The 12621-nt window shown below is 37.8% G+C and overlaps 1 protein-coding gene across 7 annotated transcripts in view; it reads left to right on the plus strand.

The window, feature by feature from the left end:
- Window positions 1-5197: 5197 nt before the first annotated feature.
- Window positions 5198-12621, plus strand: part of POSTN (periostin) — a 35168-nt gene continuing 27744 nt past the window's right edge. For 2 of the 7 annotated variants that reach the window (XM_061434730.1, XM_061434732.1), the window contains exons 1-4: window positions 5249-5513; window positions 6835-6933; window positions 10064-10128; window positions 12134-12291. In XM_061434730.1, coding sequence (XP_061290714.1) covers window positions 5395-5513; window positions 6835-6933; window positions 10064-10128; window positions 12134-12291 — 441 coding nt within the window. In that variant the 5' untranslated portion in view covers window positions 5249-5394. Of the gene's footprint in view, window positions 5514-6834; window positions 6934-10063; window positions 10129-12133; window positions 12292-12621 lie in introns of all 7 variants that reach the window. The other 5 variants (XM_061434733.1, XM_061434735.1, XM_061434737.1 and 2 more) reach the window with 4 other exon arrangements.

The following is a 12621-nucleotide window of genomic DNA, read 5'->3' on the forward strand; positions in this document are numbered from 1 at the left end:
TGGACCTTAAATAAGGACAAATAGTGAAACACTGGTTACTTAGTATAGGAGTGAAATCTGTCACTGACAGATTTTTAAAGAAAATGAAGGTCTAAGTGCATTTTTTAAAAAAGATAGCACACTGTCTGCATTTACCACAGAAAGCCAACTGATTTCTAAATGAATTAACATTAAAAGAGATGTCATTTAATGCTTTCTTTGGGATCCAGTTAAGTCATATCTTTCTTGGAATATGATTTCATTATCTTAAATATGTTTGGCCAGGGCATGCCTAAAGATCTATGGGCAAAGATCTATAGAGGAAGAAATCCACTGGAAGAAACACACTGGGTGGATGGCTGGAGAGGTGACACTTCTTATAAGATTTACAGGGTGTTAGCCACAAATATCTGAGCCTATAATACTGCCCTTCCAAAGTTATGACCAACCTAGATAGCATATTCAAAAGCAGAGACATTACTTTCCATCTAGTCAAGGCTATGGTTTTTCCAGTAGTCATGTATGGATGTGAGAGTTGGACTGTGAAGAAAGCTGAGTGCCGAAGAATTGATGCTTTTGAACTGTGGTTGTTGGAGAAGACTCTTGAGAGTTCTTTGGACTGCAAGGAGATCCAACCAGTCCATTCTGAAGGAGATCAGCCCTGGGATTTCTTTGGAAGGAATGATGCTAAAGCTGAAAGTCCAGTACTTTGGCCACCTCATGCGAAGACTTGACTCATTGGAAAAGACTGTGATTCTGGGAGGGATTGGGGGCAGGAGGAGAAGGGGACAACAGAGGATGAGATGGCTGGATGGCATTACTGACTCAACGGACGTGAGTCTGGGTGAACTCCGGGAGCTGGTGATGGACAGGGGGGCCTGGCGTGCTGCAATTCATGGGGTCGCAAAGAGTCGGACACGACTGAGCGACTGAACTGAACTGAACTGACCTCTTTTAAGTTGGCCATTAATGTTTAATTTTATTTTGGCCGTGTGAATGTTTAATGAGGAAAAAACTGCAAAATTTAATTTTAGGCTTAATTTGAATTCCTTCTACTGTTGGCTGAGTTCAGCATAATCTAATCACTTTAAGAAAATGTTTTCTCTCATTTGAGGGAAGTAACATCTCTGGGGTCTTTGCCAGAACTTCAGTTTACAAAGCTTCCAGGTACAGAACTTCCAGGTACCAAGGAAGGCTGCACCCTTCACTGGTGAATGTGCTTGGACACTGAGAATTGGGTCCCCAAGAAAGTGTAGCTTCCTTTTAAGCTAAGGTGCTTCAAAGCCTTAAGGTGTTTTACAAGTAAGTTCTATTACTGGTGTTTTACAAATGAGCAAAAGGAAAGAAAAGTAATACTCAAGAAACATCAAGATTCCACACACACAAAAAAAATGGGATTTTAAGTTATTGGATAATTCAATTCAATTATTGGATCACTCCAGATCATGCAATACCAAGGGCATTCTGTTTTTAAAAAACCTGCTCTTGGCTTGAGTATCTAGGTTTGTTGAATCCATAGGCCATGTCCAATCCTAGAGCATGCAGAATAAGTTTAATGTTGGTTACATGCTGGTCGGAGAAGGCACTGGCGACCCACTCCACTACTCTTGCCTGGAAAATCCCATGGACGGAGGAGCCTGGTAGGCTGCAGTTCATGGGGTCGCTAAGAGTCAGACACGACTGAGCGACTTCACTTTCACTTTTCACTTTCATGCATTGGAGAAGGAGATGGCAACCCACTCTAGTGTTCTTGCCTGGAGAATTCCAGGGACGGGGGAGCCTGGTGGGCTGCCATCTATGGGGTTGCACAGAGTTGGACACCACCGAAGCGACTTAGCAGCAGCAGCAGCAGCAGCAGCAACACATGCTGGTGATAGGTCTTCCCTAGTGTCTCAGACAGTAAAGAATCGGCCTGCAGTGAGAGACCCAGGTTCCATCCCTGGGTTGGGAAAATTCCCTGGAGAAGGGAATAGCAGTCTACTCCATTACTCTCGCCAGGAGAATTCCATAGACAGAGAAGTCTGGTGGGCCACAGTCCATGGGGTGGCCAAGAGTAGAACACAACTGAGCGACTAACACTTTTCACATGCTGGTGATAATAAGCACAATACTTTAATCACATCACAGTCTCTAGAGGTTACAAGGCCTCTACAATGACCCACCTGATAATTTGCAAACTGCCAGTAAGTTAGCATCCTGATAGTTAGAAACAAACATCTCTTTCAGACACATTATTTTTCTTTGGTTGTAAATCATTTCTTTTTCAGTAATGACTTACATTTCCAGGTCAAACTCTGCAACCCTGAAAGTCAGACAATTGCCAAGGTTTCAATCTTCCTCCAGACTGCTAATAAAATTATGTAGCTAACACAGGGGCAGGATCTTTTCATGAAACCGAAGAATAAGGGTCCTGTGTGGAGAGAAAGCAAGAGATTAACCCTTAGTGACTTCTCTGAAAGGAGAGAATTGTGTTGCTCTCAAGATTTTAAAATCTTTTCTCTACAGCTTGGGCAGTGTTTTCTTCCCATTCTCTGAAACTATTTCCTTCCCTCACCCTACACCAAGTTGTTGATGGACCACAGTTTCATTATTAGCTTCCTTAAAGCCAGGATGCTGGCTAAAGTAGTTGCTTGGACTTCCTCCCACTATATAATGTCTTATAATATCACACTTCTGGGCTAAGCTCAGCATTTTAAATTGCAGTGCTTTTTTTCTTTTTACCCTAAATGCTCCTTCTCTTGGAATGTTCTCCAACCTCTAAATTTACATGTAATTTAGATGTACAATCTGGTCCTCATTTTCAAGATCCTCTTTGATGGCATTACTCATCCTGAATGTAAATATTTGTTGAGGGCTAACATGTGTTGACGTCCATGGGACTTTTACAAGTTCCAAATATAATGCTCAGGATGGCTACATTTAAGACTCAATTATTCAAAACTCTGAAAAGAAAGATTTAAGAACCCTCTTTTTAAAATGTGAACATATATCATGCTTCTTACAAAAAGTAAATCTCTAACTCCTTTCAGAAGAGGACAGTTGCCTTTTGAAATACTAACACCTTTCCATTTTCACGACTTTTTTCATGCAATTATTTGTCCATTTGTGCCACTGAAGGAATCAGGATGAATGGAAGCCATTGATTCCCATGGATAAAACTGTGGTCACAGGAACAAATACTTCAAAATTGTTCTTGAAAATAATCAATATATTTTCCATTTATAGGCACTGATAAAAAAGTAGGTAACAACAGAATATTATTAATTTTGCTTTCACACCTATCTTCCTAAGTCTATGTGTTGTCATTCTGGACCAGATTTAAAGAACTCTTTTACTCTTGATACATATTAACCAAGTTTATATCTTCCACTGAATACCTCAGTCTTTCTTCTCCAGTCCAACCCCACTGGATATGAGTAGATTTCAGCTTCATCACAAAAGTGCTTATTAACAGTTACAGCTATCTAAAACAAAAAGGGTTGCATTAATCTCAGAGAGCATCTCAGTAAAGAGTGATGACTATTAATATTTACAGTGATGATGTTGGAGAGGTTTCTGTATCTTGAGTTTGATCTGTTTCTCTATAATTCCAAAATTCCACCATTATATCTTAAGATGTTCAATCTACATCATAATGCCTCACCAGTCTAGAATCGAAGACTTTTATATACCTATGTTATTAATAATCTAATAACTAATATATTTATATTAGAACTTGTTTTCATAAAAGCTTTTCTATCCTATTTAATAAACAATTACTGATCACCTACTATTTGTACAACATAAGGATAATAGAAACCTACTGTATAAAGCAAACCAGTGACATTAAAATTAAAATAATTCCATTCAGAGGAACATAAGTGATAGATTAATTCTTCCCACGAGGGGCCAGGGAAAACATACACTTTACTTCTTACCATCTTCTCTCCAGCTCTCCTTCTGAATTGCTCTTGCATTTTCTCTACCTTAATATCAAGGTTTTCAAATTGAAAAGAAGCCTCTAAACATATTTTAGAATTTATTATTTTACTGTATGCTTTCTCAATCAACTAGCAGCACATTGCAGAATTATTTCAGTGCCCCAAGACAAAATCCTATAGCAAGCTTACCATAACTCTCCTGGTTCTTGGAATCCTCTTTGGCCCATTCCAGTCCCCCTTAAAAGCCCATCCAATCGGGCAACACAGATTCAGTTTCAGATTTCTCTCCATTGCCAGTGGGGAATCAACTCTGATGGACCATTATAGCTGGAATACTTTGCAACAAGAATGTATTTGAATTACACTGTTACTTTAGGATAATGTGTGACTTATTTATCCAGGGAGACTGCAGTTATTGCAGGTAATTGTTGACTTCTGATGTTCAAATTTCTTTCATCCAAAGCGTTCTGAACATATGCCGTATCATATATGGGGTGGTGAGAGTGGATATTCTCTTGGCTAGGAAACGCACTGCGTAACATTGAGACTTTAGTTACTCTTTATAAAACAGAAGAAGCAGAATTCCGGCAATGCCCCTGTTTCTTAACACATATTGCATTATTCCCTTTCAGTTAGATTGGTAATAGTGGTTTCCAAAAGGGCATGCTTTTGCCCCGTGGTTACCAAGAGATGTGCTGTCCAGAGATGGTCAACATCATGCCCTGCATGTAAGGAAAGAAACACCAAAGCACGCATGCTTTTCCTTTGCTGCTTCATTTCAAAAGTTAGGGAAACTTGCCAGAACTGGATGTGTGTTAACTCCATCTATGCCTTGACATCTGAAAGGAGAAGTGAAATGGGAGGTATCCCCCCAGTTTAGTGAAAATATGATCCCTCCTACATGTTTCATCATCCAGTTAAAATTCTAATCTCATACTCTGTGAAAGTTTGTATCTAGACAACATTTGTTTTTAATCAGCAGTCGTTATTGCCTTGTGATTATCAGACTTACATCGACCTTTGCTTACTGGTGAAAAATAATAACCTTCCAGTTCGGCTCTGAACTGAATATGACAAAATGTGATAAGACCCAATCATGCTCTCATTGAGCACGGGGACAGGGACTCTGAAAGGTGTGGATTACAGAATGATCCTTAACGTCTAAACGAAATCATTTCCCATGAAAACCCTCTAAATTACAAATGAATAAGACGGAAATTTGAAACGAGTCAGGAAGCAAAATAAAGAAAAGATAAATCATACAAAAATAAACATCTTTTGGAGAGCGAGAAGAAAAAAGAGGCTCAGTAAATACAACTGACAAAAGTGGATTTTAGCTGGCAACTTGAAGCTGCTGATGCCTTTTGGAGAGAGTTCAGATTCCCAGGTTGATGCAGAGCTCCCTCCCAGAACTCTGACATGTATATAAGCTCTGAGCTCTCCAAAGCCCACTGCCAGTTCTCTTCGTGAACTAACTGCAACGGAGAGACTAAAGATGATTCCTTTCTTACCAGTATGTTCTCTGTTCCTGCTGCTGGTTGTTAACCCTGCAAATGCCAATGGTCATTATGACAAGATCTTGGCTCACAGCCGTATCAGGGGCCGGGATCAGGGGTAAGTCAGTGGTTTGATTTTATAAACCTTTCCCCACCCCCACCCCCTTAGCTTGTTGTATGTGTATTTCTACATAAAGTTTCTTATTTATACCTCAGGGGTTTTTTCCTACTTATTTGTAATAAGAAAAAGGAACAAATGAGTAATCTGTGGTTTATGTGCATGTCTTAAACTTGAAGAATTACTGTCCAAATAATTTGTGTATAATTGCTTTTTATGAAACATTGCAAGATTTTAGTCTAATTAACAACATTTAACAGGGCATTTCTTTACAATTCAGTTTATTTGTGTTTTATTTCCTTCTAAATTTTTGGAATGAGGTTTTCAAAATTAAAGAATCTGTAGCTAGAGTCTCTCATTACATAAGCAGCTTTGAAATATCTCACATTACGTTAGGGAAAAGTTCATTTACGTATGTGTGTGTATGTATGTATGTATGTGTAATTTTCATTATGAAAATTACACAATAGATAATGTAACAAGTTTTCTGAAGTTTTTTGAAGCATTTAAGAATGCTTTTAAATTTTGTATTCTGTAAAATTTGCAATAACTTGATTTCATAGAAAAAACTACACCTGAGTTTCTTAAAGTTATCAGACAATTTAGTAACTTAACCAAGCATTTAGTATTAATTTTTGAAATGGATGTTGGTACTGCTGCCTGTGTCTCAGAGGAATTTTTCATCATGCTTCCAAGTTCCCTTGCCTTACAGAGCAAATAAGACTCGCATCTCTTTAAGGGAGAAAAACACTTAAAATTCTGGCAGAGAATGTTTTAATCTAATTACTTCCAGGCAAAGAAATAAATTTTCCTTTGGGCAGCCATATTATTTAAGTTAATCTTAGCATTCACTTACTTCTGTGATTGCTTACCTAGAAAATTACAGAGCACAGTATCTTGGGACTTGGTAAAACTTGTCTATTTTGCTGTCTGATCTGTCATTGTTCCAGGGCCCCGAAGCCACTCCCAAGCCCTACGTGAGTACATGTTTGGTTTAAAAGGGTCAGGGCATTACCTACTACTAAAAGTAATAAGAAACATATTGTTAAAATCTATTAGATTAACTTCTGAAATACTGGCATTGTATTCCCAGAAGTGTACAATTTCCTCTCTCTCTGTCACAGTTAGTTTTTCTAATGACTCAGTAGGATTGGATCAAGAATGAGATCTGCCCATGACGAGAGTCACGTCTTTGAAAATCTAAACCACATAGTAACTTTTTCATTTTCTTTCTTTGTTTTTAACCACCTGACCTACAGATATGAAAAACTATTTGTTAATGTTATGACATTTAACACTCTTCCTTACTTCTATCTTCCAGTCCAAATGTCTGCGCCCTTCAACAGATTTTGGGCACCAAAAAGAAATACTTAAGTACCTGCAGGAACTGGTATCAAGGTGCCATCTGTGGGAAAAAAACGTAAGTCTCATCTTTTCTTTAATGTGCCAATTCCAAAGACAATACTGCAATACCCATGACTTTCTTTGGACAGAAACACACACTGTTCTTTTGAAAATTCTCTCCAAAATTGGGAGCTTAAAAAAAATGGATCACTGTGAATAAAGAAATTTCCCCTGCATTTCTCCCTGTACTCATAAAACTAACTTTTTCCCTGACTCTATGGCACTAGCCATGTGACCTGCTATAGAATCACTGTAATAGTTGGGCTACGTCATTTCTACTCCTGGTTGGGCCTCTTTTATCTTGGGGCTTCCTGGTGGCTCAGTTGGCAAAGAATCTGCTTGTGATACAGGAGACCTGGGTTCAATCCCTGGGTCAGGAAGATCCCCTGGAAAAGGAAATGGCCACTGGCCATGTGACTTGGTATAGAATCACAGAAAGTTTGAATGGAATCACTGAGAGTTTCACTATGTCATTTCTCCTCCTGGTTTGGTTTTTTTTTTTTTTTTTGTCTTGGGGAAGTCAATTAACCTCATTGTCTCAGTTTTCTCATTTTATTAAAAAGTGGGCCAGAGGAACAGATTGATCTGAAAAATCAGGATTTTAAGGTAAGATTGTTTGCCTCCAGTCATTTAGAAATTATCTAAAATACTCCACTTTACCCCAGAGTTTTCATCAAAGATTAAAGTTGGAAAAGATTCAGGTTTCACCTTTTCATTTAATCCGTCACTCCATCCCAAACTGTCAGATTCTTGGAGTCTCCAAAGGTGATAATTGAAGCCCACCACTAGACTATTTCAATAACCAAAAAAGATGATTACTCCCCAATTTAGTTATCTGTTTCACTTATTAACTTAAAATTGGAAAACATTTTTTATTACTTGATAGCTTATGGGTTTAATCAATTAATACATATTGGCAAATTCTTCATTTTAATATAGAGGAGCTGAGTTCTAGATAGAACAAGTTACTAGATTAAAAAGGTCAGAGATGTCATCCTTGCTCAAGAAAACAGTGGAAATGGCTCCTGCCTGCTTCCTATTAATTTGGACCCCACCCTCAGTGAAGGATACCCTGAGAACCACAATATTATGGGAGACACATCATCGTTAAATTTCAGATACCCTAAATAGGTGAAAGGGTTAGGGTATTGCTAAAAATATATTCCTAACAATAATATTGGTTACAAATACTAAATCACATAATCTTTTGGAGTCTTCATTGCTTTACCTATGAAATGTGAATTTAATTCATATTCTGAAGGTAAAGAAAGTGAAGTCACTCAGTCGTGTCCGACTCTTTGCGACCCTATGGACTGTAGCCTACCAGGGTCCTCCATCCATGGGATTTTCCAGGCAAGAATACTGGAGTGGGTTGCCATTTCCTTCTCCAGGAGATCTTCCTGACCCAGGGATTGAACCCTGGTCTCCTGCATTGTAGGCAGACGCTTTACCGTCTGAGCCACCAGGGAAGCTCTGAAGGTAAAATGAATGAACAAATGTGAAATTACTAAATAACTTTAATTCATAATATTAGTCATCCTTAAATTTAAATTATTTTAAGCAAATTGGATATACACTGGTTGGAAAAGGAGGTATGAACAGATACTATTTAAAATGCATAAGGCTATCTTTATTTCTACTAAGAATCATGTATTCAAAACATACAGCCTTAGCTGGACTCTCCATAGTAACCAAGTTTAGGACCCCACAGGACACTGCTGCCTGTTCCCACACATTGGCTTAATATAATTGTAACTAATGTTACTTCTTGACTGGAACATTATTCCTATTAGTTTGCAGACATCTGCTAGACTTATGAGTCATTGACACAATTACAATGTAAGTCAGTGGTTACAAGGATCCTGGCCATGATTTAGGTCAGGCCCCAGTTGGGAATGCCAAAGCTCTGGATTCTTCTCCCTTTGTTCTTTATATTCCTGATTACCATGAGGCTTATTTGGAATGCACACTAACTACATAAGAAAGGACCTGCTTTCTGAAACATTTAAGGGAAATCTTTATTACACCCTTCCTGGAAGTTAAGGAAGTCTGATATAATCTTACTTTAATCATCTAAATATATTAGAGATGCCAAGGCTTGTACAAGGCATATGCCAAGAATCCTTCTTGCTTTCCATTAAAAAAAATTTCCTGCTTTGAAGTCTGGTTTTTTACCAGAAATATAACGTGTCTTCTTTGACTAATTACATTAGCTTATTTCTGTTAACTTCATTTTCACAAACACATTGACATCTGTACTCTGGAATAAATGTAAATGCTGGTAGCTAGTTTTAAATAACCAAAGACATCAATAATATTGACAGGAAGAATGCCTGATTTGCCATCTGCTTGCAGCTGCTAAAAATTCCAAAGTCGTCTTTAGGAACTTACGTATCAGTTGACAGAAATGTATTAAATGATTTGCTCAAGGTCACACATCTACTAGGTAGTGGAACTGGGAACCAAATTTCATTCTTCTGGCTCCACGATCCTGGAATTTTCCACCATGCCATGAGGCTAATGAGAAACGAAACTCATATAACTACCTTAATGTCATAAAAGGTCAAAGATACGGTTTTTCCAGTAATCATGTGGGGATGTGAGAGTTGGACCATCCAGAAAGCTGAGCGCAGAAGAACTGATGCTTTTGAATTGTGGTGCTGGAGAAAACTCTTTAAAGTTCCTTGGACAGCAAGGAGATCAAACCAGTCCATCCTAAAGGAAATCAGCCCTGAATATTCATTGGAAGGATGGATGCTGAAGCTCCAATACTTTGGCCACCTGATGTGAAGAGCCAATTCATTAGAAAAAACCCTGATACTGGGAAAGATTGAAGGCAGGAAGAGAAGTGGGCAACAGAGGATGAGATGGTTGGATGGCATCACCTACTCAATGGACTTGAGTTTGAGCAAACTTAGGGAGATAGTGAAGGACAGGGAAGCCTGGCCTGCTGCTTCATGGGGTTGCAAAGAGTCAGACACAACTTAGCAACTAAACAACAATGTCATAAACAAACAAACAAACAACAAACTTGATATCTAAATTATCAATAAGTCATGGCAAAAAATGATATGTTTTGCTATCTTTGTCAAAATGTATCCTATGCAGTGCCTCCATTTTAATATTAATTTTCTTCCAATGTATAGGACTGTGTTATATGAATGCTGCCCTGGTTATATGAGGATGGAAGGAATGAAAGGCTGCCCAGCAGGTAATGTTTCAATTATAGGATTAAATGAAAAATTTGTCTTGTGTGAGGAAAAAGAGTTGAATTAGCTTTTAGAGAAGCCAATATGTGTGTGTGTTTAGCACCATGATAAATCCAAGATATATTCTCCATATCTTAATCATTAGTTCATCAAGGCAATAAAGCATGAAAACATACATCTTGTACACTGGGTGCTGGGCAACAGACACTTATTCCAAATTTAAATTAGTTCAACATTTCCTCAAGACAAAGATCCTCACTACAAAATCCCTTTCTTTGAACTTGTCTAGAAACATGGGTTGACTACTTGGCAAGGCATCATCTTTTCTGATTCAACAGCTCTGATTTTATAAGGTTCTTCATATTGAAAGTTGGTTTCCTGTAACTCACCAACTTGAGAAAAAATAGTTTATCTATTTCCTCTTTGAGATGACAGCCATTCAAATACTTAACACAAGTCATCATACCCTTCCTCCAGCTATTCTGTCTTCCCCAATAGAATCTTCCTTTCTGTGGGCTCATCACCCACAGTTTGAATGGGATCTAGACTTTGGAGCCCTTACTGTCATGGACAGCAACCCATGGAAAACCTCTAATCCAGTCTTTTTTTTTTTTTTAATTGTGATCCAAAACTGGTGTCTACAACCCATGTGTGTCCAGGCAGTGGAGAGAATATTGAGACAAATATGTCAGTGTAGGGAGCTCCTGAACTTTTGTTGATGTCATTGGTAACCATGTTATGCCATTAGCTCATGTTGAATTTTTAATTAATTAATACAGAGTAGTGGTCTGTTTTATATGAATACTATCAAATCAAGTCTTCCACAGGAATTTGTTTTTTCAACTTAGGCACAGGATTTACATGGAACCTTGTGGCATTTAACCTGTTAATTTGGACTCATTTTCCCCATTCTGCTGGGGTGTCTTTAAATCCTAATTTGTAATTTAATTTACTAATTGCATACCTGTTCTTTCTATTGTCACGAAGATAAGAATCATATCTCCTGTGATATGATCCAAGTCATACTAAACTTTAAATAAGGTCATGAAGAATAAGTTGGCTATACCCAACCTAAAGGCTAACATTCACATATTAATTTTCATTCTGAAGTTCAGGAGATATATTCTGGCAGTGTTAGATATTTTAATCTATTTTCTTCCTGAAATTATGATGAAAAGAAGTAGGTCTACATATTTCTTTCAGGGACCCAAATCTATGTAATTATGGTCCTTATACCTACCAGTATTATACTACTTAGAAGCTTTAAGCCAGCATGAAAAAAATTATTACCTTGGCCACTCTCAGAGAGAAGTGAGGAAATTTTTTTTCAATGAAATGATCAAAGATACTTAGTGATAATTGTGATTGAACCCTTATAGACATAGCAGATTTGACAACTAAATAGATAAAACATTAAATAAACTAGGATAATAATTTTAAATTCTTTGACCTTCAACATAAAGGATAAGTACTTTGGGGCTTCCCAGATGGTACCAGTAGTAAAGAATCTGCCTACAGTGTGGGAGACCCGGGTTCAATCCCTAGGTTGGGAAGATCCCCTGGAGTATGAAATGGCAACCCACACCAATATTCTTGCCTAAAAAATTCCATGGACAGAGGAGCCTGGAAGACCCTAAAGCTGGGAAAGATTGAAGGCAAAACAAGATGGGGATGGCAGAGGATGAGATAGTTAGATAGCATCACTAAACCAATGGACATGAGTTTGAGAAAACTCTGGGGGATAGTGAAGGACAGGGAAGCCTGGCATGCTGCAATCCATTGAGTCACAAAGAGTTGGACAGGACTGAGCGACCAAACAACAACAATAGTACTTTATCATTTGACATTCAAAAGGCAACTTTCATATAAAGCTGATGATTCATAGACTTGTGTTGCTAAAATCATCAGTAAAATATCTTGAGGGACTTCTTGTAAAGGTTAAATCATTGTAAAATAACATTTTTGACATTTTCTCCTAAGTACTTTTTCATCTTTTGATTATTTCAGTGATGCCTATTGACCATGTTTATGGAACGCTGGGCATTGTGGGAGCTACCACCACACAGAGCTATTCTGATGTCTCAAAACTGAGGGAGGAGATTGAAGGAAAGGGATCATTCACTTACTTCGCACCGAGTAACGAAGCTTGGGACAACCTGGATTCTGTAATTCACTATTTTTAATGAATATAATTTTTGCTGTTATTGTTATATTATTTCAATATATTAACTTAGAAATTAATAGAAATTGTATATTAATTTCTATATTAATAGAAATTGTATATGATTTATTAACTTAGAAATTAATAGAAATTGTATATCTTTATGTTGTGCATATATAATGATACATAAAAAGATGAGGGTATTAAGGATGCTCCTTAATTGAGGGTAAGGAAAAAGTGGCTCAGTGGTAAAGAATACGCTTGCCAGTGCAGGAGATGCGGGTTCAATCCCTGATTGGGAAGATCCCCTGGAGAAGGAAGTGGCAACCCATTC

The sequence above is a fragment of the Bos javanicus genome, chromosome 12 (assembly GCF_032452875.1).
Source record: "Bos javanicus breed banteng chromosome 12, ARS-OSU_banteng_1.0, whole genome shotgun sequence".
In the NCBI taxonomy this organism is placed as follows: Eukaryota; Metazoa; Chordata; class Mammalia; order Artiodactyla; family Bovidae; genus Bos; species Bos javanicus.